The sequence below is a fragment of the Zalophus californianus genome, chromosome 1 (genome assembly GCF_009762305.2).
Source record: "Zalophus californianus isolate mZalCal1 chromosome 1, mZalCal1.pri.v2, whole genome shotgun sequence".
Classification (NCBI taxonomy): domain Eukaryota; kingdom Metazoa; phylum Chordata; class Mammalia; order Carnivora; family Otariidae; genus Zalophus; species Zalophus californianus.
Window position 1 is genome coordinate 98,158,225 of NC_045595.1, and position 16,221 is coordinate 98,174,445.

Genomic DNA, 16,221 nt, shown 5'->3' on the forward strand with positions numbered 1-16,221 from the left:
CTGCCCACACTGCAAGGTCTAACTCAGGTGTGATCTTTTCTTGAAGCCTTCCTTGATTACTGTGGCCAGAAAGTAGCTCTCCCTCTTCTAAACCCTATAGCATGTATTACTGTTGTCTGTGCCGCTAGCATCCCTCTCATCTTTAGTATCCCTGATTATTGTATTTTAGCACATGTCTCAACTTCCTGACCGGTTTGTAAGCTCTTAGAACTTAAAGCCTATGACTTAGACATCCCATCCAGTACTAAGTATGTTCTCAGACACTGCTTGTGGGAGGTGAAGTATGGATCATTTTGTAAAGGGATTTTTTTAAAGATTTTATTTATTTATTTTGAGATAAAGATTAGGGTGGGGGCAGAGGGGGAGGGAGAGGGAGACAATCCGACTTCACACTGAGCACAGAGTCCGATGCAGGGCTGGATCCCATGACCCTGAGATCATGACCTGAACCAAAACCAAGAGTCGGACGCTTAACTGACTGAGCCACCCAGGCACCCTTTCTAAAGGGATTTGATGTGAATATTGTGTAATATGGGGGAGGCCACCTTAGAAGTATAGCAGGATAGTGGCCAAGTCAGACCAGCCTAATGGGGTGATTCTCACATTTTGATGAGAGCTCATGGATCTGTTTGGGGAGTGCTGGGAAAGGGGTAAAATCGTAACGGGAGAGTTGCCCAGGCCTGCATTTAAGCATGTGACTATTTTATTTTATTTTATTTATTTGACAGAGACACAACAAGAGAGGGAACACAAGCAGGGGGAGTGGGAGAGGGAGAAGCAGGCTTCCGGCCGAGCAGGGAGCCGGATGCGGGGCTCAATTCCAGGACCCTGGGATCATGACCTGAGCTGAAGGCACACTCTTAATGACTGAGCCACCCAGGCGCCCTAAGCATGTGACTCTTAAGTGCTTAGTGGAAAGCACAGATTTAAGAAATGATGTAAAGGAAAAGGAAAAAACTTTGGTAAAAGACTAGATGCAGAGAAGAAAAGATGTATTAAAAATCAGTTTCAGGCTTGGTGTGTTGGTAATGGGCTTGTAATGTTTTTATCTTATAAGTACCTCTGGTTGTGACATCTTTTTCTGTTTCTTACAGTAATTGATATGGTTGTCTATTTCCCATTCTAGATGATAAACTTTTGGGGGGATGATCTTTAACCCCTCACAATACGAGGCATGTAGCTTTGTTGTATTAGACGCTCAATAGTTACTGCATGGATAAATAAGTGTATTTTGGCCTGGGGAAGGTGGGCATTTAGGATCTTAGAGCTATCAGGTAGTACTTTATCCAGACTATCCCCTCATTATAAGAAGAGGAACTGAGTTATGTTTAAGCTAGTGTGAACAGAAGCTCTGGCTACACCATCTCCTCACTACTAGCTCATTTCATTAACTCTAACTTTTCAAGGTTATTGGCCTCAAGATTAATTTGAGTTGGCAACAGGGCACTCCAGTTCAAGATGTTCTATGGATTGAAAAGCCTCAGAGACCAATCTAATGGGAGGAACTTGGTGGCCAATGGGAGGATGTCTGTGTTATTGGAAGAGATGAGATACAAGGGATGACTGGCCATTTCCAGGTTGAATACACAGAATGAGGAGGGGTGGGCTGCAGTCCTGGGAATCTGCACATGATGGAGTTGAGGAGGAGTCTAGAGAGGACCTGGTAGCCTATGGGGCAGAAGACATAAACGGGGGCCCAAAGTCCTTGGACTGAGAGTGTATTTGGGAGATACATTTTACACTACTGGGAGGTGGAGAGCGATGGCTGTGGGGGTAAGGTTGAGAGAGAATTATGATCAGACTCTCTACTTGGAAAAATAAGACAGAAGGCAATGCTTCTGAATCCAAAATAAGTTCGAGGTGGTTTGAAATATTTGTTTACTTGGAACAGATGTTGCAAATAGCCATTTTGCAAATCAACACAGCCTTTTCACTGAGCTGCACATAGCGTTGAGGGAACTGTTGACAGTGCATCTTTTACACTGAACATTCACAGCTTCAACTGGTAGTGTGCTTATTCCTTTAAAGGAGTCAAGGAGAGAGAGTGGTAGAGAGGAGAGACAGAGCTTGAGAGATGGTTTGCTGGGGGTGGGGGTGGGGAAGGGTTGGCCAGGTATAGAGGGATTACCTTTTTTTTTTTTTTGTCATGAATTGGTTGGATAGCCAAATGCAAAATCAGGTAGTATGTTGAAGTTAATGTCTCATACACTTAAAAAAATGCCCAAATATTACATTCTAGAGTTATATGTCATAGCAGTATTTTATAAAATGACTGTATTCTGAATCTTTCTCAAAATAATAACGGTAATATTAGTAACTAGTATTATAGAATGTTTTCCATGGACCAGACACTGTTCTAAACGCTTTATAAGTGATATGTCAGAGTCTTTACAAACTATTCTATGAGATTGGTGCCATTATTCCTGTTTTATGGATGAGAAAACATAGACAAAGTCACATTTCTGACGTGATACAATTGACAAGTGTTGAGCTGAGTTTTGATCCCAGGCCTGCCTGTCTTCAGTCATGGAGAGCTCAAATAACTTAATTAAATATCTTAACAAAAGGCAAAGCTTTATCTGTGATAACTCTAATAGATGCTTAGAATGGCCACAGATTTCAGCTGGTGAAATTCTCAACAGTCTATGAGCCAGACTTTAATCTGAGAAACAAACAACAGTGGTAAATCTTTCCAGTTTTTGTTTTTATTTTAAAAATTATTCCACTTAGTCTTTATCCTTTTTTACCCTCAAAGCATCTCTGGAGGCATTCAGCAACTCTTTCTCTGCATGCACCATAAAGCTATTTCTGTTCTCCTCCTATCCTCTTTTAGGGGGTAGAGCAGGGGTAATGGAAGTGAGTTGGTTTAGTGATCCGGGAGATGCCTCTGAGTTGGGGGTTGTGAAATTCACTTTGTGTATGAGTGTAAGGACTCTCAGGTGACCATGTTTGTAAGGATTTTTTTTCCCCCTGAGGTGGCAGGATCTACTGCTGGAAGCTCCTGGAATATCTGTGGGTCTTGACCCTTATTCTGATCTCAAGTCTTTGAACTGTGGTCAGAACCCCCAGGGAGAATCCAGACCTGAACACAGTCTTCTGGGATCCTCAAGATCAGTGAGTTTTGAAGTCAGTGTGGACTTGTTGCAGTTGGAGGTGGGTGTAGAGACCTCAGGGAGGGCCCCAGGTCAGAGACAAATAATTGAGAGTCAGAGCTGGCAGTCCCCAGATTTGACCAGCGAGTTGCCCTTGAGAAAGTGCCTCCCATCTATCTCCTTGATGAACCTAATTACTCCCTCATGGGAGTCTCAAAATGGAATCCAGCTGAGAGCATTCTCCTCTCTGTGATGAGTCCTGTTTCCGTTTCTTGCTTCTGCTTCGCCGCCTTCTGGTTCTGTGCTTTCCCAGGGCATGTGCACTGGATATAAAAGGAAAGGTCACTAGCTTCTGGCCTCCACCCATTTCCACTCTTCTCAACATCCAGGAACTCATCATTACCATCCAGCTCTTTCCCTGAACAAATATCCAAATCCACATTTTCTTCTGGGTGATGATGAAAATCAGGGACCAAGAGAAAGAGGCCTTTATACTGCCTGTAGGTTTATAGGTTATAAAATCGCTATACAAGTTTGATTGCTGGAAATTTTGCTGACGTAAAAGATCATAAGACGTGAGGCTGTGTCACCTTTGATCGTCTTCTTTTCCGTATTCCTGTGTCTGAAAGTACTTATTGGTTGTTTTTGGTGAGATGTGGCATGGCTTCTGTAAAAGCAAGTTGCTTTTTAGTGACACTGTGGGCACAGAAAGTGTATGTGTTAAAGTGATGATTAGGAGAGTTTCTCATTTAAAACACTTGTTTTATCAGAAAGGTTTTTTTTTTTAAGATTTTATTTATTTGAGAGAGGGAGAGAGCACGTGCACACAAAGGTGGCGGGGGTAGGGGAGGGAGAGGGACAAGCAGACTCAGTGTGAGCATGGAGCCCAACGTGGGGCTCGGTCTCAGGACCCTGAGATCATAGACCTGAGCTGAAACCAAGAGACGCTTAACTAACTGGGCCACCCAGGTGCCCCTTATCAGAAAGTATTTTATTTTTTAGGAGAGTGACAGGTTATTTGCTCACAAAGTCCAGTGGTGAGGGGACTTTAGACTTGATAAGAAACTTTTAAGCAATTCAGAGCTATAAAGCTACAAGCATATTTGGATGATGACTCACTGCACATAGACATGCCTCCTTCAAAAAATCCAAGCCAACCACAGAGGAGACATAAGAAACTGTCTTTTCCGACAGTAAAGTGGATGGATGTCTTTGTAAGGTGAAAGGTTTGTGGGGACCTTCTTCATGATAAAAAGCAAAAGGTTTTGGGGGGAATGGTTGGCATTGACCTTATTACTAAGAAACTCAAATTGTTTAAAGATCTAGGAAATAACACATTTTTTTTAAACTTAAATGATGAAGTCCCCTTCAATTTTTTAAACTTAAGAAATGATGAAGTCCCCTTCAAAACGTAAGAAATGATGAAGAACCAAGAAACAAGATTTTAGCAGTGCTGTCAAAATAGAATTTGGATTGAATTTGAAACATTGGTAATTGCTTGGAAGAGGATCAGTCATGGTAATTAAGCCTTGGACCAAGGTCTACTTGTCTAAACCTTCTTCCCTACAGTGAATTCCCATGGGGGGCCCTCTGCACCCTGAATAAAAGAGTAAACCTACCCCACAGATCACAACTGTAAAATCCAAAGTGATGCATGACAATCTGTGACCTAAAACTGATGTTGATCAAACAATTTGAATGCCTTAGATAGAAAGTACCGGCTGCATTCCCACATCGTTCCCATAGCTGGTGCTCAGAATCTAGATTAAATTGTTGAAATAAAAGAAAAGCAGGTTCAGAACCGACTCACTTACAGTGAACGATCAAAGGCACAAGTAGAGTTTTTGTTTCATTTCACTTTGTCATCTTAAATGCCATCCTTTGTAGCTATATTGGTTTCTTTCTTTTTTTGTCCTTGATGATATATATTCAAAGGGTACTGTTTATATATAAAAATCAATGCAGACTAGAATTTTGAGGTTTGATAAATGAGTCTCTGCTTAGGTTTTAATGCAATTTATCAATAATTTGGTGGGAATACAGTACCAAGTTAGCACATAATTGAACCTTTAGCTCGGTATCAAGTTAGTATTTATAACCTTTAGGAACAAACCCAAATTTCTCAGACTCCTGAATTCTTTCTTCTACAGGCTCTCTCAGCATTTTGTCCTGATGAAGTCTCTCTTTTCCCTCCTCCCTCCTCAGCTTTCAGGTTCACTGGGACACTCTTTTGGTCCAGATGGTGTTTTCAGGAGTGGCCCGGTTCTTGCAGAGTTTAAGTGTTATCAGGTCAGTGTTAATGGCTGGCACTGTGTTCACGGTACCAGCCGTGAAACACAGCTACATAAATTCAATGGTGTTTTTTAGCAAAGTTGTCATGCGAGTGAATTAATTTTGGAAAAACAACAATAATAGCAATTTGCTTTATCCCTTTTCTTATCCTTAAACAGCCCAAGTTAAACTCAAGATCACCGTCAATGGATAAAAGGTAACTTGAGAATCTCTGAGTAGTGATCAATCAAAATGAGCTGGGTAACTTCAAGTTTAGATACCTGAAATCAGTTGGCCTATGATCAGGAGCATGGATGGGAAGTCAAAGTCTGACCCCATGAGAAGGGAGGCCTTCTCTTCAGCTGCATGTTTAATGATCAAACAAGACAGTGAATGTGAAAGCAATTAGTAAACTATAAGGTAAGGAGTAAGCTATTTATTGGTAGTTACAATAATTTTCTGACCTTGCTGCCTTTCACTGATAAGTAGCCAAGACTTTGAGAATAACTTGCCTGCTTGAGGTTACCTAGTTGGAAGGCACGGGGATGGAACTCACACCTATATCTTCTAATTTCAGCATTTGACAAAATGTCAGGGCTCAGCATTGGGACCATAGTCATAACCAAGACAGATACAGGGTCCCTGTCCTCTTGGAGCATCAGTATAGCTCCAAATCCAGTGCTTATCCAGTCAATCCATATTCTTTTACTGATCAGAGGGAATAATTTCAAATTTATATTTGGCTTTTATAAGATCCTAAGTATGTTTGTAGCTAAGCCTTGACTATGGAGCTCTTTAAGGGATTTCTCTGTTGCCAGAGGTGCCTTCAACAACTGCCCCCTAAACTGCAGATCTCACTTGATATTCATTAATCTCCATTAGGGCGAGAGGGGTTGGATGCCTCTCAGCAGTCTTCTCATTGTCAATCAGAGGCTTGTTGCAGAAGAATACTTTTCTTTCCTCGGCACAACTCAAAGGGCTGCAATTGAATAAAGGGAGGTGAGTTGGGGGTAGGGCTGTGAGTGAGACATGTCCCTACGTTCATGCATTTCAGTCAGATGGAGGAGGCAGACACATGAACAGCCCGGGACAAGAGTAAGCACCAGGAGAGAGGGCAGAATGAAGCTTTGGGGGAGCCCAAGTCGAGAGCGGTTAATTCTGTTCAGTGGGTTGAGGAAAGTGTCAAGACTTTTGAGCTGAGCCTTGAAAACACAAGTTCAACCTACAGAGAATAGATGGAGTAAAAAGCATTCCTTGGAGAAGGGAGAGTAGGAGGAGCAAAAGCATGGTTACTAGAAAGAGCTGGCCTGTTCAGGAAGCTGCAGGTACTTAAATGTGTTCTAAAACATAAGCATGCGTACAAGTCACCTGGAGAGCTTGGTGAAAAATGGATTGCTAGGTCCCAACTCCAGACTTTCTCATTCTTTAAGTCTGGGATGGGGTTGGAGAGTTTCATTTTAGCAAGTTCCCAGGTGAGGCCGAGGCTGCCGATCTGGGAACCACACTTTGAGAAACAGTGGGCTAGAATAAAGGGCGTTGTATGACAGATGAGCTAGGAAGAAATGGTTTTCTTTTGAAACTATACTACCTTCACAAAATTGATGTTTCAGATTTGTTGTTGTTGTTGTTTTTTAAGCTTATTTTCTAGGTAATCTCTACACCCAGCATAGGGCTTGAACTCATGACCCCAAGATCAAGAGTCACGTGCTCTACTAAGCCAGCCAGGCACCCCATTGTTTTGTTTTTTAGTTAGTCTCATTTACCAAGTGGTTGCTGCCTTGAGCCCCTCGCTGTTCCCTGGAAGTTCCTTATCTGTTCTATGCCCCACCCCCCCTTGTTCTAAGAAATCAGTCCTTTTCTTATATTACATACTTTTAAATAAATAACTGCTGTTTAGTCAGTATGGCCCTTCCACCCGTGGAAAGCTGAACAGCCAACATCAGGTAGATGATGTCAGGAGTCGACCCCAAACCAAGTATGAATGACTAGTACATTCACAGGGTATATACTTGGATTTTATTTTTGTTAATCTGGGTATAATGTTAAACTTTATTCAACAAGTATTTTTGGAATAGTTTGTAAGCTCTGAGCTAAGAGGTAGAATGTACACAATGGCAGAAAGTTCCTTCCCTGCCCTCAGAAAACGTGTAGTTTTATGGGAGGGTTAAGATGCATGAATTCATAGCTCCAGTATAGGGCAGTTGGTGCCACGTGCTGTAGGAATGATAGAAACCAAGGGTGAGGGGGCTGAGGTGGAGGAAGACTCACTTTCCATTGTAACAATTAGGGCAGGCAAGGACAGAGTTGAGGGAATGATGATTAATGCTGTCTTCTGATGTTTCATGCATCTTTGTAAGCCATCTGAAATAAGGGAGCATTTGTCTACATAAAGCAAATAATGGAGGAGGGGCATTTGAAGGAGGTAGGCATTGAAGGATGGCAGGTGCTCACCAGTCAGTCGGGAGAGGAAGAGGGAGAGGTGTTCCAGACAATGGGGGCGATTGAACCTCAGAATGGAGTTGTGGCCGGGCAGTGCAGGTGCAGCTAGGGGTAAATACACTTTCATTTTGGGGGACGTGCAGGGAGATAAGACTGGACAGGCATTTAGGGAAGGTTGTGGAGCATTTGAGTATGAGTTTGTGGGATTTGGGCTTTATTCTGTAGGCAGTGTTGAGTCATAGGCTTATCTTGGCTTACCCTGTCAGTTCCCTCCTAACCCCCAAACACATCAGAAAAGGAGGAACCCTATTTCTTACAGTGCATTTATCTGTAGTTCATACTCTCTTGGATAAACACCTAAAAATGCTTTTCCTTGGCTGATTTTAATATGCGTATTTCAGTCATCCTTTGGATTTGCAAAAATCAATCTATCTTTAAAGGCTTCTGTGTCTTTCAAAAATATGTAAAATGTAAAAGGACAACTAGTTTCAGTTTCTGAGAGACAAATGACAAAAATGAGACAAAAATAAATTACTAGGTCTAGTGATTATATTACTTGTTTTGGATTGTTCTGGGAAGACAAGGGAATTCAAAAATTAAGGCTAAGGATATAAATATGGTGTCTTAAGCAGATGCTTTCAGGCTGACTCCCAAGTGCTGAAAGATTCCAAAGGTAAGGGTGAATGACAATGTGGTGTCCCTCTTCAGAATTGCTTCAGCGATAAATGGGGCGATGTCTACTGGTTTAGTGCTGATTTAGAAGAGCTGGGGATTAAAAGGCACTAAGGCCAAGTGGTTCCTTTTATTCATCTTTTTGGGGGATGGTACAAATGGGGAAGACATTTGTGTCTCATTGGAGATTTTAAGATCTTCTGTGTATATCCCCTACAAAGTATCCTGTGCTGAGAACTACAGTGTGGTGAGAAAAGCAAAAAACAGTGGATTTGTAAGTAGAAGTTGGCACCCTGGTGCTACCACTTGCTAGCTGACTGATAAAAGAGGCAGCTTAGTGAGTTAAGTGGGACAGAGCTGACTGACTCCCATTTGCCCACAATCCACAGCTAAGAGGTTCAGTGGGTGGGAAAGTCATGCAGCCTATCTGAGCCTTGGTGGTGGTGGTTTGTATTTTGTTGTGGTTGTTCTACTTTTGTTGTGGATTAAATAAGATTTTTATCTTAGTTAAATTGAAAGGTACCATACACATCTTAGATTAAAATCTCCTTTTTTTTTTAAGATTTTCTTTATTTATTTGACAGAGAGAGAGACACACAGCAAGAGAGGGAACACAAGCAGGGGGAGTGGGAGAGGGAGAAGCAGGCTTCCCGCGGAGCAGGGAGCCTGATGTGGGGCTCAATCCCATGACCTGAGCCGAAGGCAGATGCTTAACAACTGAGCCACCCAGGTGCCCCTAGATTAAAAGTTTTCTAATAGGGATGCCTGGCTGGCTCAGTCAAAAGAGCATGGGACACTTGATCTCCGGGTCTTGAGTTTGAGCCCCATGTTAGGTATAGAGATTACTTAAAGGAATAAATGAATAAAAACTTAAAAAAGAATAACTTTTTTAAAAAATAAAATTTAATAACACTAAAATTTATTTGAAGTTCTTGGGGCCACAGATGTGGATGGCCATGTGGAATATGAGCTGTTGCTGCTTCTTCCTCCCCTTCCTTGCCCCCGCCCAGGTGAGAGCTTCTTGAGGGCAAGACTGTATCTTTCAAACTTTGTATCCCCATTGCCTGATGCATAGTAGGAATTTGGTAAGTTGTTGAATGAATATATAAAAAGGAATTAATGAATGGATGAATCTATACCCACCCCCACCCTGTCACATACCTAATACTTTCTAGCTTCTACTTGCTCGTAGAGACTTAAGATCTGTGGTGCCTTATTTTACTTACATACTTGTTTGTTTGTTTATTAAGTTCTGCACCCATTGTAGGGCTCAAACTCACGACCCCAAGATCTAGAGTCGCATGCTCTACCGACTGATCAGGCCGGGCGCCCCCTGGTGCCTTATTTTTTTTTCAGACTGCTAACCCCCTGTCTGTTTTACTGACAGTAAATCTTGAGAGAGGACCCAGCCTTATCCAGGAGACACAGCTGCATAGCTTGAGTTCAAAGTATAAGCATCTTTGTAGATTCACTCTCTCTCTCAAATAAATAAATTCATTCTCTCTCTCTCAAATAAATAAGTAAAATCTTAAAAAAAAAAAGAAACTGATGAATCACAGACCTTTACCCCTGAAATAAATAATACATTGTATGTTAATTAATTGAATTTAAATTTAAAAAAATAAATTGAGGTTATATTCCTCTTAAAGTATTTTATATTGTTTTTCCCCCTTTAATATTTTTTTATTATGTTAATCACCATACATCACTAGTTTTTTTTTTTAAAGATTTTATTTACTTATTAGAGAATGAGAGATGGAGAGCACGAGAGGGAAGAGGGTCAGGGAGAAGCAGACTCCCTGCTGAGCAGGGAGCCCGATGTGGGACTCCATCCCGGGACTCCAGGATCATGACCTGAGCCGAAGGCAGTCGCTTAACCAACTGAGCCACCCAGGCACCCACATCATTAGTTTTTTTTTTTTTGTGGGTTTAGACTCATTTTTTGAACTTTTATTTATTTATTTTTTATTTTATAGTTTTTATTAGCATTTTTATTTTTTAATAATTTTTATTGTTATGTTAATCACCATACATTACATCATTAGTTTTTGATGTAGTGTTCCATGATTCATTGTTTGCGTATAACACCCAGTGCTCCATTCAGTACGTGCCCTCTTTAATACCCATCACCAGGTTAACCCATTCCCCCACACCCTCCCCTCTAGAACCCTGTTTGTTTCTCAGAGTCCATAGTCTCTCATGGTTCGTCTCCCCCCCTTCATTTTTCCCTTCTTACTATCTTCTTCTTTTTTTTAACATATAATGTATTATTGGTTTCAGAGGTACAGGTCTGTGATTCAGCAGTCTTACACAATTCACAGAGCTCACCATAGCACATACCCTCCCCTATGTCTATCACCCAGCCACCCCATCCCTCCCACCCCCACCACTCCAGCAACCCTCTGCTTCCTGGGATTAAGAATTCCTCATATCAGTGAGATCATATGATACATGTCTTTCTCTGATTGACTTTTTTGCTCTGCATAATACCCTCCAGTTCCAACCACGTCATTGCAAATGGCAAGGTTTCATTCCTTTTGATGGCTGCATAATATTCCATTGTATGTATGTATGTATGTATGTATATACATACATATATGCACACACACACCACATCTTTATCCATTCATCTGTTGATGGACATCTAGACTCTTACGATAGTTTGGCTATTGTGAACATTGCTGCTATAAACATTGGGGTGCACGTACCCCTTCGGATCACTACATTTGTATCTTTGGGGTAGATACCCAGTAGTGCAATTGCTGGGTTGTATGGTAGCTCTATTTTCAACTTTTTGAGGAACATCCATACTGTTTTCTAGAGTGGAGTATTTTATATTGTTTTAAGAAGAATCCGATTAGGAGTAGGAGAGTAGCCTATAGAGATGCTCGGAGAAATGTATATTAATACACTGATCTGCTAGAGGCTTGGATACCTGTTTTTCCTGCAGTTAAATGAAACAAGAACCAAAAGTAATTTTATTCTGCCTTAGGTTTCACGGTTTGTTTAATGTTAGCAGTACAGTTGACCCTTGAACATCGTGGAGGTTAGGGGTGCTTACCTCCCCCCATTCGCCCCTGCAGTGAAAAATCCACATATAGCTTCTGAATCCCCCAAAACTTTACTTCTGATAGCCTACTGTTGACTAGAAACCTTACTGATAACATAAAAGCCTTACTGATAGCACGAGCAGTCAATGAACACATATTGTGGAGGTTATATGTATTATATATATTATATAAAATATATATATTATGTAAAATAAGCTAGAGAAAATGTTATTAAGAAAGTTATAAGGAAGAGAAAATATATTTACAGTACTGTACTGTATTGAAAAAACATCTACATATAACTGGACCCACGCAGTTCAAATCTGTGTTGTTCAAGGGTCAACTGTTACTCAGTTCTTGATTCATGAAATTAGGCTGGATTAATATGGCAAAAATTCATCTTTTTCAATTTGAACAAAGTAGTTTCATTTTAAAAATTATTGTATTTCCTGTTAACATACATCTGGAATGTATAGGATAAAAAAATTCACCTTGCTAAATTTTTACTGAGTTATATTCTACCTATGTGATATGTGTTGTGCTATGGGAGACTAAGCGTTAACTGAAGTTTTCTGCAAGGTTAGTATTAAATTTCTCATAGAATTAGGACAATAAATAATGGAAGAACTACTACATCTTATTTGTTGCTCAGTTGATGCGCATTTGAGTTGTTACCACTTTTTGGCTATTATGAATCTGCTGCTGTGAACAAGTTTTTTGGGGAGTGGCATGTGTTTTTCATTTCTCAGGCCTATACCTAGAAGTGGAATTGCTGGATCATATGGTAACTTGTTTAACATTTTGAGGAATTGCCAGACTGTTTTCCAATATGACTGCACCATTTTATTTTATTATTTTGTGACTGTAGTATTTTACATTCCCACCAGCAATGTATGAAGGTTCCAGTTTCTCCACATCCTAAATTGCTATTTAGCTTTTTGATTATGGCCCTCTTGGTATGAAAGTGGTATCTCGTTGTGGTAATATTTTTTTTTTTATTAATAAACTCTATTTTTTATTTTTTATTTTTTTTAAAAGATTTTATTTATTTGAGAGAGAGAGAATGAGAGAGAGAGAAAGCACATGAGGGGTGGAAGGGTCAGAGGGAGAAGCAGACTCCCTGCTGAGCAGGGAGCCCGATGCGGGACTCGATCCAGGGACTCCAGGATCATGACCTGAGCCGAAGGCAGTCGCTTAACCAACTGAGCCACCCAGGCGCCCAATAAACTCTATTTTTTAGTACAGTTTTAGATTTACAGAGAAATTTTTTTTTTAATTTTATTTATTTATTTGACAGAGACACAGCAAGAGAGGGAACACAAGCAGGGGAAGTGGGAGCGGGAGAAGCAGGCTTCCTGCCTAGCAGGGAGCCCGATGTGGGGCTCAATTCCAGGACCCTGGGATCATGACCTGAGCCGAAGGCAGACACTTAACGACTGAGCCACCCAGATGCCCCTAGATTTATAGAGAAATTAAATAGGTAGTACAGAGAGTTCCCATGTGCCTCCACACTGCCACACACTAATAGTTTACCCTATTAACATCTTACATTAGTGTGGTACATTTGTTATAATTAAGTTTGTTCCTATTTTCTTAGTTTTTATAGAAAGTCCTGTTTCTGTTCCAGGATCCCATCGAGATACCAAACATTACATTTAGCTGACATTTCTCAGGCTTCTCTTGGCTGTGATAGTTTCTCTGCCTTTCCTTATTTTTTGATGACCTTCAGAGTTTTGAGTAGTAGTCAGGTACACTGTAGGATGCCCCTCTGTTGGAATTTGTCTGATTTTTCTTTTTTGTGATTAGGCTGCATTGACATTGGTTTTTAGTATAAAAAATATTACATGAGCTCAGTGTACTTGGAGTATAGAAATACATGATCAGAACTGGAAATCCACAAAAATATGGTTAATAGGAAATTCCTAGGAATTAAAAAAAATTCAGTTTCCTCTGGAGAATGAACAGACCTTTAACTCAAGATATATTTTTTCTAGCAAGGACTTGATCACATTGGAAGACGATCAGATAAAGTAGGAGAATTTATTATTGTGACTGTCATTAGGGAGCATCTAATCTAAGGGTAGAGCCACAGACATATTTTTGACTGCTTTAAATGTACCCAAGAATGATGTTTTGCTTGTAATAAAACATAAAATTAACAGAAATTCAGATTGCCTTTAAGAATCCCATGGTTCTGGGGCGCCTGGGTGGCTCAGTTGGTTAAGCGACTGCCTTCGGCTCAGGTCATGATCCCAGGGTCCTGGGATCGAGCCCCGCATCGGGCTCCCCGCTCTGCAGGAAGCCTGCTTCTCCCTTTCCCACTCCCCCTGCTTGTGTTCCCTCTCTCGCTGTCTCTCTCTCTCTGTCAAATAAATAAATAAAATCTTTAAAAAAAAAAAAAAAAAGAATCCCATGGTTCTGAGGCACCAAGGGTACAACATATGGTCAGTATTTTGACCACCATCAATTCCAGGAATCCTGACAGATGCCTTGTGAAGGGGGCAGGCGCCTGGGGCTCGGTGACACTGTGTCTTGTGGCCAGGCTCACGCAGCTGTCAGTAGTTGTTGAGCTGAGATCTGAATCCAGGGCTGGGGAGTTTATACCTTACTGTTGTCCAGGCCAGGCTCCAGAGTTTCCGGAGGTTTGAAATCAGTAATGTTTTGAAGGGCATAGGCTTGAGTCCTTATCATACTGGATATTTTTACTGCCAGCTGGAGGAGATAGCATCTCTCTCTGTTCAAGGCCCCACTGAAACCAGTCTGTCCAATTCACAGCATACCTGTGGGCTGCTGACAAAGGAGAGCCAGCTTGACCCAGGTCACTATGTCCTCTTGTCTTCCTGGGGCCTGCTAACTCCCCTGCCACATGTGTCTCCTGAGATGAAGCCTGAGGGTTATAAAACAGGAAAGCAGCCATGTAGGAGAACAACATATTCAGCTAAGCTTTATCAGTGGTTACATTGCTTAATGTGCATTGCTCATGGTATGTCTCAGTAAGATCTTGAGTTTGTTAATAAGTGAGTAGCATAGAGGATTTGGTCTTAAATACTTACCTTTGAAAAAGAGTATGTATGGTAATAACCTGTGAATGCACATGAAATGAAATAAAGTAACAGAGGATCTGAGGAAGGTTTGGAAAATTTCCCTACTTGATTCAGCTAATCCTTGTAAATGGCTCAAGTTGGTTGATCATGGACTGATACAAGGTTTCTTTATGGTCATACTTTCTGCATGAGTTAGGGTAGGCTATCAATTTTTTTTTTTTTTTAAGATTTTATTTATTTATTCATGAGAGAGAGAGGCAGAGGGAGAAGCAGGCTTCCTGCTGAGCAGGGAGCCTGATGCGGGACTGGATCCCAGGACCCTGGGATCATGACCTGAGGCGAAGGCAGACGCTTAACCATCTGAGCCACCCAGGCACCCTTGCCATCGATTTCTTGTTCACATAAATGTCACTGTGCATTGGCTGTTCTTCAGAGCAGCTGTTCTGTATGCCATGACTCAGAGATCCCGGTTGCTGTGATTTTGATTTTGCTGTTTTAACATGGGACTTCCAGATTATCTTAGCAGGGGAAGAGGAGCTAGAGGATCACATACTAGCTCTGAATTGCTTTGGCTTAGTGTGACACATATTACTTCTACTCAAGCCCATTGATTAGAACTAATCACATGATCCTGCTGGAAGGGAGGGGAAGCACATGGCTATTCATTGAACAGTAAATGTCTTTGCCTCACCTTCTTGACAGCAAGGGAAGTAGTTGGTTTGCCAAAACAACAACAACAAACCCCTAATCTAAATCCAAATCATCCACCCCAAAAACTCCAGTAAAGAGAGAAAAATATACTGAAACATTTATTGATAATTACTTGATACAAATTCCAAATGAGCTTTGCCGTAAACTAATAAATTTATAATAATTTAGGTATGGCTGATTCAGCAACTTGATATACATTTGTGGATATCAAGACTGCATCTTCTAAGGGAATAAAGACAAACATAAGAAAAAAGTTACCTTTTTGCATTATAATTCTTCAGGTGATGATGATTAAAGCTTATATTTATTGAGGTATTCTTTTTTATTTTTTAAAGGTTTATTTACTTATTTTAGAGAGAGAGAGAACACAGCGGGGAGGGGCAGAGGGAGAGGGAGAGAATCTTAAGCAGACTCTGCACTGAGCCTGGAGCACAATGTGGGGCTCTATCCCATGACCCTGAGAGCATGACCTGAACCAAAACTAAGAGTTGGACACTCAACCAACTGAGCCACCCAGGCGCCCCTAAAGTAGTTAAACTGTTTTTTGCTTAAAGTTGTTACAGTGTAAGAAAATAGAAGTGGTGACTAAAATTAAAAAATTATTTTTCTTAAGCGAAAAGGAAACATTAAGAAGCAAGTATTCTAATAGTTTTCACTGATGTAATTTTAACTTGTTTCTGTCTGTGAGCAAAGATAATCAACTCAGACTCTAATTTGGCATAAACAGTGAGCTGAGATCTTCCTCCTTTCCGAACTAACTGAATCATCACAGAATCAGGGTAAGGCCAGATTTACAGTAGAGTTTCATCATGTCCAGCTCAAAAATCATAGATACTTTATATTTGTCTATAAAGCTTTCAGAATACTCCCCTGCATGTGACACATTATGTGGAAGGACTCTGTAATATATTCCCGAGGGGTCTCATTAGTCATCACAGTGGG

General features: G+C 40.8%; 1 protein-coding gene across 3 annotated transcripts in view; it reads left to right on the plus strand.

The window, feature by feature from the left end:
- Positions 1 to 16,221, plus strand: part of PLS1 (plastin 1) — a 97,400-nt gene that overhangs the window by 1,615 nt on the left and 79,564 nt on the right. Inside the window, exons 2-3 of one of the 3 annotated variants that reach the window (XM_035727858.1) lie at positions 5,298 to 5,381; positions 5,543 to 5,580. The exons of the other annotated variants lie outside the window; for them this stretch is intronic. Coding sequence (XP_035583751.1) covers positions 5,570 to 5,580 — 11 coding nt within the window. The 5' untranslated portion in view covers positions 5,298 to 5,381; positions 5,543 to 5,569. The remainder of the gene's footprint in view (positions 1 to 5,297; positions 5,382 to 5,542; positions 5,581 to 16,221) is intronic. 3 annotated transcript variants of the gene reach the window in all.